Genomic DNA, 15,683 nt, shown 5'->3' with positions numbered 1-15,683 from the left:
CATTTTATAGAATTGCACTGTGTATGTCCTGCAGCGGCAGAACCAAACAGGGTCACCCAGAAATATGGCTGGTAACTGTATAGCCTATTTAAAGGACGAGAACACAATAAGGCCGTGCTTTAATAATGCATCCGCTGCAGTGAAGCCTTTCCGTCTTCATGGATGACAGCGAGAAAGCATCTAGCTATGTTTGTGTACTACAATCACATTTAAATTAACCCAAGGGATGGGTAATGTTACAGGAAAAATGTGATAAGGAGGCAGGGCTCACAGAAACTGAGATTTTTCTCATCTGCCTTCTTGCCACACCCTTAATGCTATTCCCCACAGGCCTGAGCTGAGTTCTGAAGTGTTTTAGCACCATTTCAGCCCATAATATTGAGGCTGCCTGCAGCTCAAACATTGATTAGCTGTGGCACGTAGTAAAATATCCAGGCATGTGAAGCGATGGGCTGTAATTATAGTTGCAGAGGCTGATCAGCCCAGGCAGAGACTCCATCCCCTCCCCCTATGTCCTTACATGGCCAGCCTGTTAAACCATTAAAATGCCCTCCTTTTGTCCCCTTCCAGCATATTGCAGACTACACCGAGGGCCCCAGTATGCAGTCACCATAAGAGATTTTTTTTTGTTCTTGCCATTGTTGTTATTGCATGACTTATAAAAGAGAGGGGAGGGAGGGGGGTGCACAGTCAGATATATCATCAGATCAAGGGTAGAGTAGTTTCACTCTGATAGTAAAGTGCCCTGAATGAGCATAGTGTAGTTTCCAAAGCAGTTCATAAACTGTTGTTGCAAAGTCAATCAAACAAGTAAAGAGAGACACGGCACAACTACAAAGAGATACAAAATGAATAGAAAGAGACAAAAAAAGTACCACAAAGAGATGAAAAACTACCACGGAGACACAAAAAGACACAAAGCAACCACATAGATAATAACCACAATGAGACGGTTTGTTTCAAAACACACTAATGCTGGGGAGATTTGATAGTCAAGCCTTATATGTCATGTCATTCCCCAACTCTCTTTCCCACATTTCCTGTCTGTCGTCACTGTAGCTATCAAATAAAGGCATAAGAAACTTTAAAAAGAGAGAGAGTTTTAATTGTTGAAAGGTGCTATAGAAATAAACCAGCCTTATTCATCTTTGTTTTGTTATAACCACAGAGGAAGACAAATCCAGGGTGTATTGTTTCACTATAGAAACTTATTTACATATTTAACTTTCAATCAACTCGTTATGACTCATCATGATTATTCACCAATGGGTCAAACAGACTGCAGTCAGCGCAGTACTTCCACCATGGAGTCCTCAGATATTTACAGTGTGGGTACTGATGTTGCTTAGTTTTTTGTCTGTATGGGGACAAATATTACCTTGGTCCCCTGCAACCCCCACATGCTGAAGTACTTGTCAAGTTACAATTGTGTTTATTTGAACAGACTTTAAACATACAAGACAGTAACAGTGATCATAGTGATCCTGGTCAGACCCTTACAGATGATCCAGAATGTGGCTTCATGTCTGGTTTTCAACATAAAAGGTCACATGTCTCGCCGCTGTTCACTGACCTTCACTGGCCCAGATCAAATTCCTAACACACACTTACTGTGAATTTCTATACCTGATCTCCTTGTACTTAGTCTTTTTGAACAGATTTAGTACTTATTGCATACATCAGGGTCTCCTACTACACTGAAGTTTGAGTGTCCCTCACTTGTAAGTTGCTTCGAATAAAAGCATCTGCCAAATCAGTAAATATAAATGTAAGCAGGAGCTTCTCTGTGGCTGACACAGAGCTACATACATGAGGAGCTTCCTCTTTCATTCATTTTCCTCTGTAGATGATTTTGTCAGTTTTGTCGGCGACAGCATGATCGCCCAGCACGTGAGAGCCATCAAGAACCTTGGCACGAGCTTTGGAGTAACAATCTGTGAACTGTATGAGTTTGTTTCTTGGCAAAAGCTAATCTGCTTTGCTAGCCAGAGTGCTGTCGCCAACAAGCGTGATGATAACATCAAGAGTTTACTAAGCTGTAAAGCAAAGCTGTTTACTCCTAATGAAGGATCATACATTTGTGTTTTTAACGCTTTGCTCTTGATGAATTCTGAGACATTTTTCAGCACCAAATGGTCATTTTAAGTTAACTTCCTATAAACAGTAGCCCACAATCTAGGAAGTAAGTGTTTCTATTGGTTAGGCATCAGTAAAAACAAAACAGCTACAATGGTTTTCTATTGTGAAACATGCAGCCTGATGGCAATGTTGTGGTTGAATCTTTTTGACCTTTGCCTTACTTCTAAACTTGTAATTTTAAAAAGAGAGTCAGAGTCGTAGCAGATAAGACACAAACAACATGAATTATACTCTCACAGGACTGAGATGACAATTTAGATATTCTTCTCTTCTTCTCTGTGACTCAGTGCAGTTACTATAGTAAACAAGTCAGACAGAAAGCATTCAAAGAGCTTCGGGGAACGTTCGCAGGCTCTTCCTCTGAGATTTCCACGGTGCAGATGTCCGCTCTTCCAGACACAAATTTACCCCAGAGAGGATTACTGAAAGTCAACATTTAAAAAAAATAATAATTCACTTCAAATGTGTCCGATAGATTCTCAGAAACACATAGTGAAATAAATTAAGACTTGGTGACAAGTTGGTTCCAGTCTTTAGCTACTGAGCAACATTGTGCCCATAATCTGAATGATGTTTTATTAAAATGATCAAAACTGGGTCAGCAGTGACACACTATAACACAAATACACTTTCTGATCTTATCAAAAACTGTCATATTTATTGGACATTAGTAAATTTATTCAGTCTTTTCAACTGTTCAGTCAACTGTGCACTAGATGGCACTTCTGCACAACCACTAGCCTTCATGTGTGATTTATGATTGACAAACAAGACAGTGGCAACACACAAGAACTTGATATTGCCTCAGAGAGAAGAGAAGAGAGGAAAGACAAGGAGGAGGAACCTCGGGCCCAACAGGTGAAACAATGTATGAAATATAGCTTCAAATATATCTGTCAGATTTACACTTGAAACAGGTATTAATGTTTTTGTGTGGAAAAATCCATCGTGTGGGTTTTCTAAAAAAAAAAAAAAAAAAGGTGTGCAATTCTCACCTTCACAAGAACCAAGAAGTCAGTCTATAGTTGCCAGACACATTTTTGAAGCTCTTTTGTATTTTAGCCTCTTTTTTTTTTAATTTGTGTTTCTTTTTATGGGTGCAAAATAGATATGAGAAATCCTGTGAAAGTAATTTGTCTGCACACAGCATGTGAGCATGCCAGTAGGGAGGGTGTGGTTGTCAACTCTGGAGATGCAGGTAAATATGGCACAGAAGCACAAAGGAGTGAGAGTGAGGTCTGAAAAAAAGCAAAATGTGGCGTGTTTTTCCTCATGCTCAGACTGAAGAGATTTGAGTGACTCTCTGCAGAAATGTGGCATCTTTGCATCGTCAGAAGGTTTTAAACAACTCATGCAATGTAAAATTATATATGCGCAAGGAACAGGTGGACATGACGCAGATCTATTTGGAAACAGCTTATTGTGATCACTTTAAACAGCCTCTAACAGCAGGCTACACACTGTATGTACAGTACTTAACAGCTGCTGCTAATATGTTTCAAACTGTAAAGCTGCACATGGAATATTAGGTTAAAGGTTCTCTGGATTATATAATGTGTACTATGAACTAAAAGATTATGCTCACTATGATCACTGATCACTGAAAATTGAGCAAGCTTATCAACACAACAGCGACCTTTCTGCCAGGGACAATAAACACGTCACAGAAAACAATATGTAGTACCATCCCATTATATACATAGGCTATAAAAGCATCTGATTTCATGGGCTGGTTATTTCTTCGGAGGATTGTGTGTATGCACTGTCCAGAGCTGCACCAGTGTTGTCTCTCTCTGCTGCTTGTGTGAAGCTTCTGTCAAACTTCTGAGAGGTTTCCTTCAACAAGCTGACTCTCCTCTGTCTATTAAACAAGGTGATTAGAGTTCGTTCTCAGCCTGTCACTGATTTTTGCTTGTCTTTTCCTGGCAGCTTAACTCTTGTCATGCTCTGAATATTTTATCTGATTGGAGAATCACGAGAATCAAGAGCAGCTGAAGAGCTGTGCATGAGTGATGGATGAGGAAACTTGAGGAAATATTTCATGACATTAAAATCGCTGCCTTGTCTCCTGGAACACAATCTATCTTCTTACTTTTCTCTTTGTCTAATACTGTATCTATCTGTTTGTGTTTTAAGATTACCATTCCAGTACCTCGTGTGCGGCTCCAGCATGGAAAACACCATGGACTACATGGACGATTGGTTTTCTGATCCAGATTTGTGGCAACACAACAACAGTTTCTCGTTCAATATGACGGCTGCTAACACCAGCTCTGTTCACATGGGTATCATGTCCCCAGTAATGGACAAAACCATCAACATACTTCTGATAATTGTCTTATTCATCACCATGGTTTCACTGGGATGCACCATGGAGGTGTCCAAGATCAAGGTGACTTCAGAAACACTCTGTTCCTATACAATCATCAGTATAATGTGTACTATTTCTGTTCACAATGGATACATACAGTCTTTATAGTCATTTTTATACTAAAACATCTTTTCCTTTCTTTCCAGGGTCATATAGTGAAGCCTAAAGGGGTGGCGATAGCAGCGTTGGCCCAGTACGGCGTCATGCCTCTTACAGCCTTCTGCTTAGCTAAGTTTAGTATTACTGTTTAGTTCTGGCACTTAGATTGCTAACACTTTATTTTGCTATTCAGGAAGCATGTGAGGCCTCCTGTGGTCTGAAAGAATGTAGTATTTTCTCAGTATTTTTCTGATATTTTATATGCTAAACAAATCATTGATTAATCACAAATTACCAATAAATTAACCAACAATGAGAATAATTGTTGGTGGCTGCCCTGAACTCAGAAAACGTGGTACGTATCTCGTGTGAGCTATTAATTATATATATTTGATTTATTTGTTCACATGGTTTTCTACCCTCAGACCATCCTGATATCACTATCAGACACTGTTATCAGTAACAGACACTGGTATCAGTGAGATGTGTTTATCATTTCATGCTGTAGGCGTTCCAGCTGGCTGAAATGACGGCTGTGGTGGTTTTGATCTGTGGCTGCTGCCCTGGAGGAAGTGTCTCCAACATCCTGGCTCTGGCTCTGCAGGGGGACATGAACCTCAGGTACAGACAGGACCTATTTGTTGTGTTGACCACGAAATATGCTCCAAAAATAAAATCTGAAGTGATTAAAGTCCAAGTGAACACCGTAACTGAACCTTTTTTGAGCTCAGTAGCAGATTAAGAAATTACATCACAATATTATCATGGGTTTCTGATAAAACTAGTGCACTTGAGTAGCTTATGCCAATGACAGTCATCCCAAATTACTTTTTGAATGGCATCCACATTCAGGTGGCAGAGGACACTTTGCATTTTACATTAAATAAATGAGAGCGATTTTGTTGACTGGATAGACTGGTGAATATGTGAGATGACAATGATTGTCAGCAGCCCTGTGCCTCCACATCAGGATGGAGATCGTCTCTCTTGAAGAAGCGTCTCCAACAAATGATGAATTAAGTCATACCCTGCAGTGTTTGACAGCTGAATGTCCCCTCAGCCTTCAGTTCCTTCAGGCGTGGGGACTGATCACAATGTGATCACAAGTCTGCACCCATGCAGATATTTCTTGGTTTTATGTGCCAAGGTATTGAAATATCTTACACTTTCTCTATATAATCCACAGACCTCATTGTGAACAGTTTTATTGGAACTTAGCACCCAATAATAGACACATGACTTAAAGTCTCAGATTTTCTTGAACTGCCCCTTTAAGAAAAAGTTCAACAACCTCGTCCCATGTGCCACCTCTTGTTTTCATGCAGGTGCAATCAATGACATTGTACTAATCAGAGAACATCCTGTAGTCTGATTACCAGTGGCATGATTCCTGTCATTATTAGAGTTGAATGACCTGCCGGGCATCACCACTCTGTCACATTATGATCATAATAACGTGATAACGAACCCCTTTACTTTCAACCGCTGGGTCCTTCACCTCATCAGGTCTCTCCTCCACAAAGGTGTGTACATTATTGTGGCGTGTTGCTCAGGACATTCCTGCTCTATCTGATTTCTGAGGACCTTATCTGGCGTACAGCTCTGAAGCATAAACTGACAGCGTGACTGGTGGCATTAATGAAGGCACTAATGACTAAAACAGATGAAAACTACTGATTAAAAAACAGGTTATTTCAGCCATAATACACAATTCATGCTGTAATTTTGCACCATTTGACAAAATACTTGAAAAAGAGAGAATAATTTGATGTTAACAACCCTTCAATATCATAGATAACTTCACCTATTTTTGTTTCAACACTAGAAAATGAACAAGTCACAACATGTTTGCATTCCCAAATGCCCAGGCACAATCAGCTTTAACCGCAACAACCTCTTACAGAATGAATTACTAGAGTATAAAAAGGTGACTGTAGCATGTAGTTTAACAGCTACTGTTCTATAACAGGGCAGCATGAGGTTTCATAAACCTTATATACTGTAAAATGGCTGGCAGAAAATATTTAACATACAATTAACAAGTCCAAAGCCTCACCAGCGGCCCCTGGAGGCTTCAGTTTTCATCACACCTATGAGAGTCAGACAGAAGATATTTCATGAACATCCACTGTAAATTTCAGGAATATTTTGCCACCTGTTTCAAACATATAGGTCAAGGGGAAGTTTTGAGCATTGTGGTTCTACAAGAAGAGTCAGGGGGGTTACATTAATTCTCTGGGAGCCACAAATAATAGGTTGTGCTGGTTGAAATTTTGTGAATTTCTGTTGGAAAAATCAATTTTGGTCCCAGATTCCACCCTGTAAGTTTGCACAGGACTGGACGTCACATTTCATACCATCAGCTAATGAGCCCTTTCATCCCTCTCTTCCCCTTAGTATTGTGATGACTTCCTGCTCCACTGTGCTGGCTCTGGGCATGATGCCCCTGTTGCTCTACCTCTACTGTCAGGGTTTCACTAACCTGCAGAACGCCGTGCCCTACGTCGACATCATTATATCATTGTTCATGATCCTCATACCCTGCGGAATCGGCATCCTCATCAACTACTACAGGCCGCAGTACGCCAAGACCATCACAAAGGTAATAGATAGTAAAACCTGTGTTTTCTACTGTGGTTTCTAGCAAACGTCACTCAAACGGGGTTAAATGTTGCTTTTGTTGTTTTGTTCTAATAAAGTCTGATTTGCTTCCTGTCCTGCTGTTTCCAGGTCGGCCTCTTGATACTGATGATTGCCGTCATAGTGATCGGCATCCTCTCGAGCATTGGGATCGGAGATTCCATCCTGATGGTGCTGTCTCCTCCTCTGATGGCCATCGGGGCGCTCATGCCTCTCATTGGCTACTCCTTCGGATACATCATCTCCTCAATCTTCAGACTCAACCAGTCGTAAGTCAGGCGGTCGGGGACCATTTAAAAGCTGTAATTAATGGTTCTATCACTGGTTAATCTAATATATTTGGCAGCTGGACCCCCCCCCCCCCCCCCCAAAAAAAAAAAGCCTTAATAAAATGGTACCATTACTTGGTTAAATTCAAGCTCTAATGGATAGTGTAACCTGTGGTATTAGTCATGTCAGGGAATAAAGAGCCATGAGTCTTTCTTTATGTATCCATGACTTATGAATAAATCTGTCGCCCACCCCCCCACTAGGGAGAGGAGGACTGTCGCTATGGAAACAGGCTGTCAGAACATCCAGCTGTGCTCCACCATACTGAAGATAGCCTTTCCCCCTACAGTGGTTGGCTCTCTGTTTCTGTTCCCCTTGGTCTACGCGTCCTTCCAGCTGATAGAGGCGTCCATGCTCATCGTGGTGTTCAGGTGTCACCAGTGGTTCACACGAAAACAGAAAGGTAAAACCAGCACCAGGGTTTTTACCATCAGTATTTCACTCAAGTGTTTCTATTAATTTGTCAGGGTTGAATACACAGGATGTGACATTATGAGTGACATTTATGAGAGTCAGCCCAACCTGTGTGCCCTGGTCTGTTTTGGTTGTTGGGGGCAGATCAGCTGCTCAATCAGAGAGAGAGGAAACAGGTTTGCATCATTAGGGACTGGGCATCGTTAGGGTGTGGGAAAACAGGTGGAACTGTTTGGTGGTAAATTATGTTTCGTTTTGGTTGAACTTTGTGCACTGTATGAATAATTTGTTTGCTTGAAGTAGATTGTGATTGTTTACTTGATTCAGTAAAATGACCTGACAATTTTGAGATTCAACTAATCATTGGATATAAACTTTTAATTCCCAATATTAGGATGTTGGGTACAATTATTCCCACCATCAATACAACCCTGTTCACTTGTAATCTGCTTCCTATTTCAACCCACTTTGCTGTCATAACCTGCAGACACATACCAGCCAGCAACCACCGAAGACAAGCCCAAAGAGCTGTGTGAGGGGACGGTATGATGGACAGGCCTCAAACATCTCCTGAATTTCTTCCAGTACTGTGAACTCCTGTTGACGAAAGCCCAGTGGAGGCCATGATGGCTCCTGCTCTAATTGAAAACGCATGTATATCTGCAGGGCCATTTTGTGCCAAGTAATTTCTGAGTATTTAAGTATATTCTGAACTGCCAAGTACTGATGAAGAAATCACGATTTAGTTAAAATGCTTTTATTGAGTTCATCGTCTTCCTACAGCATACAAACGTCCATCATATTTTTCACTGAAAATAAAATCCTTATGTAAAAAAATGTTGTATTTTTCAAACTCTTGTCTACATGTTAATTTGAACCACAGTAACACCAGTCACAGTACCAACAAAAGTTCTCTTGGAATTACATTTGTACACTTAATGCAAAACAAAATTCTCAAATGCTGTACACAAAACCCTTAAACCAGAAAGATCAAATAACATTCAGTACAATGCTTGAAGAGTTGAAATCAAAGAGTTATCCTCATCTCCCAACAAAATAAGTTTAACAGTCACTGCAAGAAACTGTAATCCATGAAATTAAGTTAATTTATTGTACAGTTGTTTAACTGGTGGAACAATGTGCTTAATTGTACACAAGTGTTCTTGATACTGAAGCTGCCAATGTCAGTCGTAATTATGGAGAACAAATTAAGTATTAATATAATAATAAGATTCTTAATTTTAATCAAACAAAAGCACATGCAAGCATCCAAAGTTATACAGATCACACACAGCAGCTGTGGTAGGTACAGTAGGTCAGGGGGAAAAAAGGGGGCTTGGAAAACATGAGTGATAAGGACAAAAAATGTGGAGAGTGATTAAAAATTCTCCCACCTACGAGCAAAAGTATCACAAGAAGTAAAGAAAGTGGTCACGTGACTTATCAAAAGCATCCCGTTAACTGCTGAAAAATACAGATTCCCACTTGAAGAGTTTAGAGTGTAGAGATAAATGACTCTCGAGCCCGATGCCAGTGAAATCTAGACGCTGGTTCACTCGGGCATTTCGGTGTTTTAGTGAGAAGAGGTGATGGCACAGCAGCGCTGGACCTGCAGCCTTGTTGGATGAATAAACGCAGAGGTGAGGAGTCACGGAGGGTGGACATACATATGGGTCCATACTTTAGGATAACGACACAAACAGCAACACTGTGAATCTGCTGTCTTCAATTAATGTTATTTAATTTAAATGTCCAATAATGACAATATCACTATTTCCTGTCTGACGATGTATCTACGTGTTTAATGTGAAAAACTTGATGAGAGTGATGAGAAAAATCCAGACAGGAAAAACCAAACTTCGCTTGAGGAAACTCTCCTCTTGGCTTTCAGAGGGGTTCATGGGAGCTCCAGTGTGCCAACTCCTCCAAGCTGATTCTACTGCTGAAACAAGTTGTTTCTACTGTTGATTCCCATCAGACTTAACACACAGCTCTTAGCGCTGGCTGTCGGTAGAGGGGGAACGAGAGCGGGAGCGCGAACGAGAGCGGGAGCGAGAGACAGAAGCTCTCTGAGCGGGTGGAGGGGAGGGCGGGGTGGCCGACTTGCTCGTCTTGGAGGAGCGTTTGGTCGGCTCCTTTGATTTGGGGGTCGGGGATGAAGCGCCGCCGCCAGGAGAACCACTGCGGGAGCGGGAACGGTTGTGGGCCTTGGCGGGGCTGCGAGAGCGTCTAGGGGAGCGTGACGGAGAGCGACCACGGGAACGAGACCGTGAGCGAGAAGAGCTTTCAGACCGGGAACGACTTCTTGACCTGGGAAAGGAAAAAAAAGGGAAACATTAGGATAAGACACACATACTTATTTATTTATATATATATTTAGCACAGCAACACACATTATGGCTGCCAGAGTTTTAAGGTATAGTAAGGTATACATTTTTAGAGAACTGTATATATAAATAAAATAACAAAAAATAACCAAGATTAACAGTCTGACTGTGGACATGTGATTCAAACAATCAAAGTCAACCCTGCTGGATACTGGTATGAGGAGGACTTCCTTACTCTTGAGGGGTAAGAATAACTGTTAAGTGCTTTTCTCTAAAGTGCCTAAGTGGCACAGAAATCAAAAATCTATACATTTGTTGATGCTGGATGAAGTTATCTTGGTAACAGTTTGCTGCTATTGTGAATAAAAAGGCAGCGAGAGCTGCAAGTGGAAACCATTGTCTGCACTAATCCTGGGTAAAAAGGAATGCATCAGCTACATCAGCTGACTTCTCTAATATGTATTGATTTCTTTCTTTTTTTTTATTGTCAATGGAGGTTCTAGCAGACAACTCACCTCTTCTTGGCTGCCTCTATGAGCTTGATTTTCCTGCCATTGATTTCCTTTCCAGACAGTTTCTCAAGGGCGTTTTTCAAGTCGCTGTAAGAGGCAAACTCAACAACCCTGAAAAAACAACACAAGACGCTGTTATCTGGAATCTTAGTCACAGTTTTTGACATGAATTGGAGGGTAATTTTCCCCAAATTGCAAATGTAAAATTGATATGATACACACAGGATTCACTGTCTGGCATTCATTAGTCAGATAACACTGACAGAAATAACGTACTTACCCTTCGTTGAGCTTGGGGCGATGTGCGTCTGCGAATGTCACCTCTCCAGCTTGTCTCATGAAATCTTTCAGGTCCTACACATATACACATCAGTCAACTTACGGAGGGGCTCTGGACACAAGCACAGGCTGAGACATAAAACAGGACTGATTTACCCAAAAAGAGAGATGGTTAGATTCTCTGAGAGGACTACACAGGCTACTGCAGATAAGGAGGATGAGTCCAAGAACCTCAAAGACCATGTTCCATCAGCCCATCCTCGACAACATGCGTTTTATAAAAATAAAAAGAAAGAAATAAAAAGCATAAAAAGGTATGTGTGCCAATTTAGATAAACAAATTCTGGTGAGTGCCATTACTGGACAGGCTGAGTATTTGCAACAGCTTTGAGATTCTTGGACCCACTGCTCATTACAACTACAGAGAGATGAACACCATCTGCATGAACTGAACTGCAGTGGCGCCGCCTGGGCAGCATTTGGCACAAAGAGCCCCATTTTCCCTGGCAAGGAGGGCACAGGGCTCCGCGCCGGGACCGCCCCCGTCTCGGCACCCCGCCTCAGTAAAGAGAGTGAACAGGGTGGAAGAGAGGAAACTACTACCTGAGAGCGAAACCCTTTGGGGTGGGCCGCAGGCTCTCCGAGCCCACCATAACCTCGGGATAACAGCAGATTATATCCATGGGCACCTGGGAGGAATTCACACTCTCTCTCTCGCTCGCGATGTGCGGGAACACCACAGGGGGGAAGGGAGGGGGGATATCGATCGATCGAAGCCCCTCAAATTAACGAACCATCGATCAATACGCCACCACCATCACCATCGACTCTCGCTCTTTCCTCTCCTTTCTCTCTGCCAACTCTCTGTTTCCTCTCTCTCGCTCTCAACCACACACCAGGCGTTGCGAGTGAGTGAAGGGGCCGCCAGCGCCTCTAGTGTGGAGCGAGCGCTCACATGACCAGCAGGCGTCAACTAGGAGTAGGACAGACTGGCTGACACCACAGGCTCAACCCAGACAGAAGGACCCAGAAGGGGTTAACTCCACCATAAGCGAGCTCTTCCTTATGACACAACAGTCAGGCTGGCAAATAAAGGGGTGAAGAATTGGTTAAAATTTGAAAACAGGAACAGATTTAAGTGTTTTGTTGTTCTTACTGCTCTTTGACTTATAACTAAACTGCATGAAATGCAGATTGATAAGAGCGATGATTCTGATAGAACAATTTGGGATCATATAGATTATTAATAAATATTAGCGAGTCTCTTAAATCTATTATTATTGATTTAATTTCAGAAACAGAGTCTCTATGTTGTTTTTTAGCATCACTTCTGACATGTATGTGTATATTGTTGGAGGCAGACTGTTGGAGGTGACAACATTTGTGGTGCTGCAGCTGTTAGAGGCTGTGTGTGTCATGTGTCGATACTAACCTGCCAGCTGACGCGAGAGGACAAATTCTCCACAATCAGGCGGTTCTCAGTGCGCATCGGAGGAGGGTTTCGACTGAAACAAAGAAAAACCAACTCAATCAATTGAATGGTAACATTGTATATCTGAGTCACAGACTTTAGCACAGAGCCTAAGAGCACTCATTAGCTACGTGCCAATACCAAGGCTAATGAATATCAAGGATCTTTAAAATGCAATGAGCACATGTATTGTAAAGTGTTGAACATTTCCACCTTATAGGTCATTTATCACATCCTAATTAAGCTACTTCACATCATTTGAAATGAGAAACATCAATGCCCACTACGTTATAAACATGGATTGCAATAATCTGACTATTGACTTTCACCAGTGTTTAAACTGAGCTATTCACACAGTGCACTTATACGGCTACTAATTTACATATGTTCCTTTCTTGTTTGAATGAAAGCAAATACAACTTATCTACCATCATTAGAGGAAGTGACCTTTTATTTCCAGAACTGAGGGTGGTGTAGAAATCTTACCTCCGACTGTTTTGGGAGCCTCGGCCATAGCGATCAGAGAAACGCCCTCCTCCACCGCTGCCACCTCTGCCGCGGCCACCTCGCAGACGAACACGGGCGTGCTCAATGGTCACCCTAAAATTAAAAGAAAGATTTTTGACAGAACTTAGCGTGGAAAAGTACAGTTTATTTATATTTTATGTTTACCACAGGAGAAATTCCTACCTTTCATTGCACAGCTCTTTGCCATCAAGCTCATACACTGCATCTTCAGCGTCTCTGGGGTCATCAAACTCCTACAGTTAACAACATTTACAACTTTAATTTAAAACATCCGGACCTTTTTAACACCTACTACATACCATACTTAAATATGTGAGGAGAACAGTGCCAAACTATTTTAAAATATGCAAGCGCAACCTTCCTATCCTTAGCTTTAAAAAGCACAGACCAAGCAGAAAACTGCCATGTCCCCATTACATACTGTTCCTAGAGCTGCTTCACCATCAACTACAAATTTAACTTCATACATTTCCTTTGTGCATTGCACTGCAGCACAACAGTGTCCATCAACAGCAGTTTACATGCATCAGTAGTTTACAGATATCTCAAGGATAATCAGCAAACAGGATGCAACCAAACTCAAGTATACAGCACCACAGCAAAGGCTCTGAACACGATGTGTGTGAATGAGATGTTTTTTGTGAAACCTTCTAAAAGCACACCCTTGCTTTGACATTATAGATTATAAAGTAGAAGAGCCAAAAAGTGCATTTTATTCATTTTAACTAAAAAAAATTACATTTAAGGAGAGGTGAAATAGTTTCCCAACAAGAAAATCATCTAGGGCTGCAATTATCATATAACATTATTTTTTTTAGCAATTAACCTGCCAACTATATTTACGATTAAATGATTGACAGTTTTGCCTATAAAATGCCAAAACTGACATCTTCAAATGTTTTGTTAAGTTACAGATTTTCTGTTTACTATCATGATGTTAAATAACATGTATTTCTTACATTTGACAGGTTTTTGGTATCAAACATTTGACTGGAGTTATTATTCAGTTGTCAAAATGGATACCAATTGCTTCTCTGCCGATTGACTAACTTGACTCAACACTGTGTGTGTGTGTGTGTGTGTGTGTGTGTATATATATATATATATGTATGAGATCAAGGCTCACAGACTGGTAAACGTCTTGCAGAAACCCCACCAAGCAAGACTTCATTCAAAAAATTATTGATTTTGAGCTGGATCACAGACAATCTGCTGACTGTTTTACTGAGCGGGTGTGTCAGCAAAGGTGATGATGAACAAAGGGCAGATCTTAAATTAATAATAACTTGATATCCACTGTGCATATACGCCAAGATGACTCATTAAGACATACAAGATTCTGATGCTGTAAAGATTAGTGTAAATTGACGGATCTTTAAATGTAGTTTTGGGACATTCTCTGCATATAGATGAGAGCTGTCGTGACCTGTTTATTTGTAGCGTTACGTGACTTACCACGAACCCAAAGCCCCTCTTGAGGTCGATATCTCGGATGCGGCCGTAGCCTTTGAAGAACCTCTCCACGTCCTTCTCTCTAGCCGAGGGGCTGAGTCGGCCGATGAAAATACGACACCCACTCATGTTGATGCTGGAGGTGTTCCTGCAAACGGGTGGTACACATTAACTTGTGCTTTAAGATTTGGCTAATATAGCATATTTACGCTAAATAACTACGTGACCTATTTATGTTACCAGGCCGGTGTGATTTTGGTAGCAAGCTAGGCTAACCAGGAATCCGTAACTTCAGGGCCTTGCTACCAAAATGAACCAGTCCTTGTTGGTAGCTAATTTAAACCCAACGACACCTGCACACGACAGTAAACGGTAATCCTAACAAGAATTGAAACGTTGACATTATACGGCATTACAGATGTGTGTAAACATACCTTCGGGTAGTGTTGGTGGTAACTGTTTTAGCTAGCTGTCGACAGTGACCGCAAAATCCCGAATCAAACAAAATGGAGCCTCCGCTGTTCGGGGAGGGGGAAGGAAAGCGCGGACCCAGGTGACGCACGACGGACGAGGTTGACACTGCGGAACACGAAAAAAACCGAAGTGTGGCGAATGGGTTTCCGGACATGACGTCACTGAACAGCCGAAGAGTGCAGTTTTAAAATCTGACCACTAGGTGTCAGTCAAACACAATAATACTTATACAAAGAGGAATAACTGTATTTTGTACAGCAGCAGGACAAAGGGCATAATAATAAACCACATTTTTAGCCTGAAAGCATATTTTTTCATACAGTTCAAACATATGAAAGTGGTTTTAGGGGGTACTATTGAAGATACTGCAGCTTTACAGGGTGCTTAAGTCTGCACGGAGGTCATTCTGACGACTAATCAAACACAGCAGCATAATCCAAGAAGCAGTTATGAATCAGTTATAAATGATACAACACAAAAGCTACCTTTGCCCAGAACTACACTAACTTCCACTTTAGATTGGTAAATGATTGACTTGATTTTGAAGTGATGGTACTACTTTATTGCGGGGTTTTATAGTAATCTCAGAAGAGAAGAGTATCCCAAGTTAATATGAGACTAATGTACTACCATATACAGTACCTTAG

The 15,683-nt window shown here is 41.3% G+C and overlaps 2 protein-coding genes across 3 annotated transcripts; one reads left to right on the top strand and one right to left on the bottom strand.

Moving 5' to 3' along the window:
- The first annotated feature begins 4,280 nt into the window (after positions 1-4,280).
- Positions 4,281-8,867, top strand: slc10a1 (solute carrier family 10 member 1). The gene is made up of 7 exons (XM_051071782.1): positions 4,281-4,531; positions 4,657-4,755; positions 5,118-5,230; positions 7,007-7,211; positions 7,340-7,518; positions 7,783-7,982; positions 8,481-8,867. Exons 1-7 carry the CDS (start codon positions 4,310-4,312, stop codon positions 8,540-8,542), a joined length of 1,080 nt encoding a protein of 359 aa, XP_050927739.1. The 5' UTR covers positions 4,281-4,309; the 3' UTR covers positions 8,543-8,867.
- Positions 8,735-15,153, bottom strand: srsf5b (serine and arginine rich splicing factor 5b). 2 transcript variants are annotated; one of them, XM_018682560.2, is made up of 8 exons: positions 14,997-15,153; positions 14,566-14,710; positions 13,273-13,343; positions 13,069-13,182; positions 12,544-12,616; positions 11,113-11,186; positions 10,836-10,943; positions 8,735-10,303 (listed from the first exon to the last, which is right to left on the bottom strand). In XM_018682560.2, exons 2-8 carry the CDS (start codon positions 14,689-14,691, stop codon positions 9,988-9,990), a joined length of 882 nt encoding a protein of 293 aa, XP_018538076.1. In that variant the 5' UTR covers positions 14,692-14,710; positions 14,997-15,153; the 3' UTR covers positions 8,735-9,987. The 2 variants fall into 2 exon arrangements, with proteins under 2 accessions (XP_018538076.1, XP_050927738.1); XM_051071781.1 differs by lacking the exons at positions 8,735-10,303; positions 10,836-10,943; positions 11,113-11,186 and adding an exon at positions 11,715-12,193.
- Positions 15,154-15,683: the final 530 nt, after the last annotated feature.

This window comes from Lates calcarifer, linkage group LG7_1, assembly GCF_001640805.2.
Source record: "Lates calcarifer isolate ASB-BC8 linkage group LG7_1, TLL_Latcal_v3, whole genome shotgun sequence".
In the NCBI taxonomy this organism is placed as follows: domain Eukaryota; kingdom Metazoa; phylum Chordata; class Actinopteri; family Centropomidae; genus Lates; species Lates calcarifer.
The sequence above is the reverse complement of the archived record's forward strand: the minus strand, read 5'-3'. Positions and strand labels throughout refer to the sequence as shown.

Coding starts and splice junctions, on each gene's coding strand:
- slc10a1 (XM_051071782.1), top strand. CDS start 4,310: ATGGAAAACACCATGGACTACATGGACGATTGGTTTTCTGATCCAGAT. Junction 4,756..5,117: donor TAGCTAAGTTTAGTATTACT/GTTTAGTTCTGG, acceptor TTCATGCTGTAG/GCGTTCCAGCTGGCTGAAAT. Junction 5,231..7,006: donor CAGGGGGACATGAACCTCAG/GTACAGACAGGA, acceptor TCTTCCCCTTAG/TATTGTGATGACTTCCTGCT.
- srsf5b (XM_018682560.2), bottom strand. CDS start 14,691: ATGAGTGGGTGTCGTATTTTCATCGGCCGACTCAGCCCCTCGGCTAGA. Junction 10,944..11,112: donor CGCCCCAAGCTCAACGAAGG/GTAAGTACGTTA, acceptor TTGTTTTTTCAG/GGTTGTTGAGTTTGCCTCTT. Junction 10,304..10,835: donor ATAGAGGCAGCCAAGAAGAG/GTGAGTTGTCTG, acceptor TTCCTTTCCCAG/GTCAAGAAGTCGTTCCCGGT.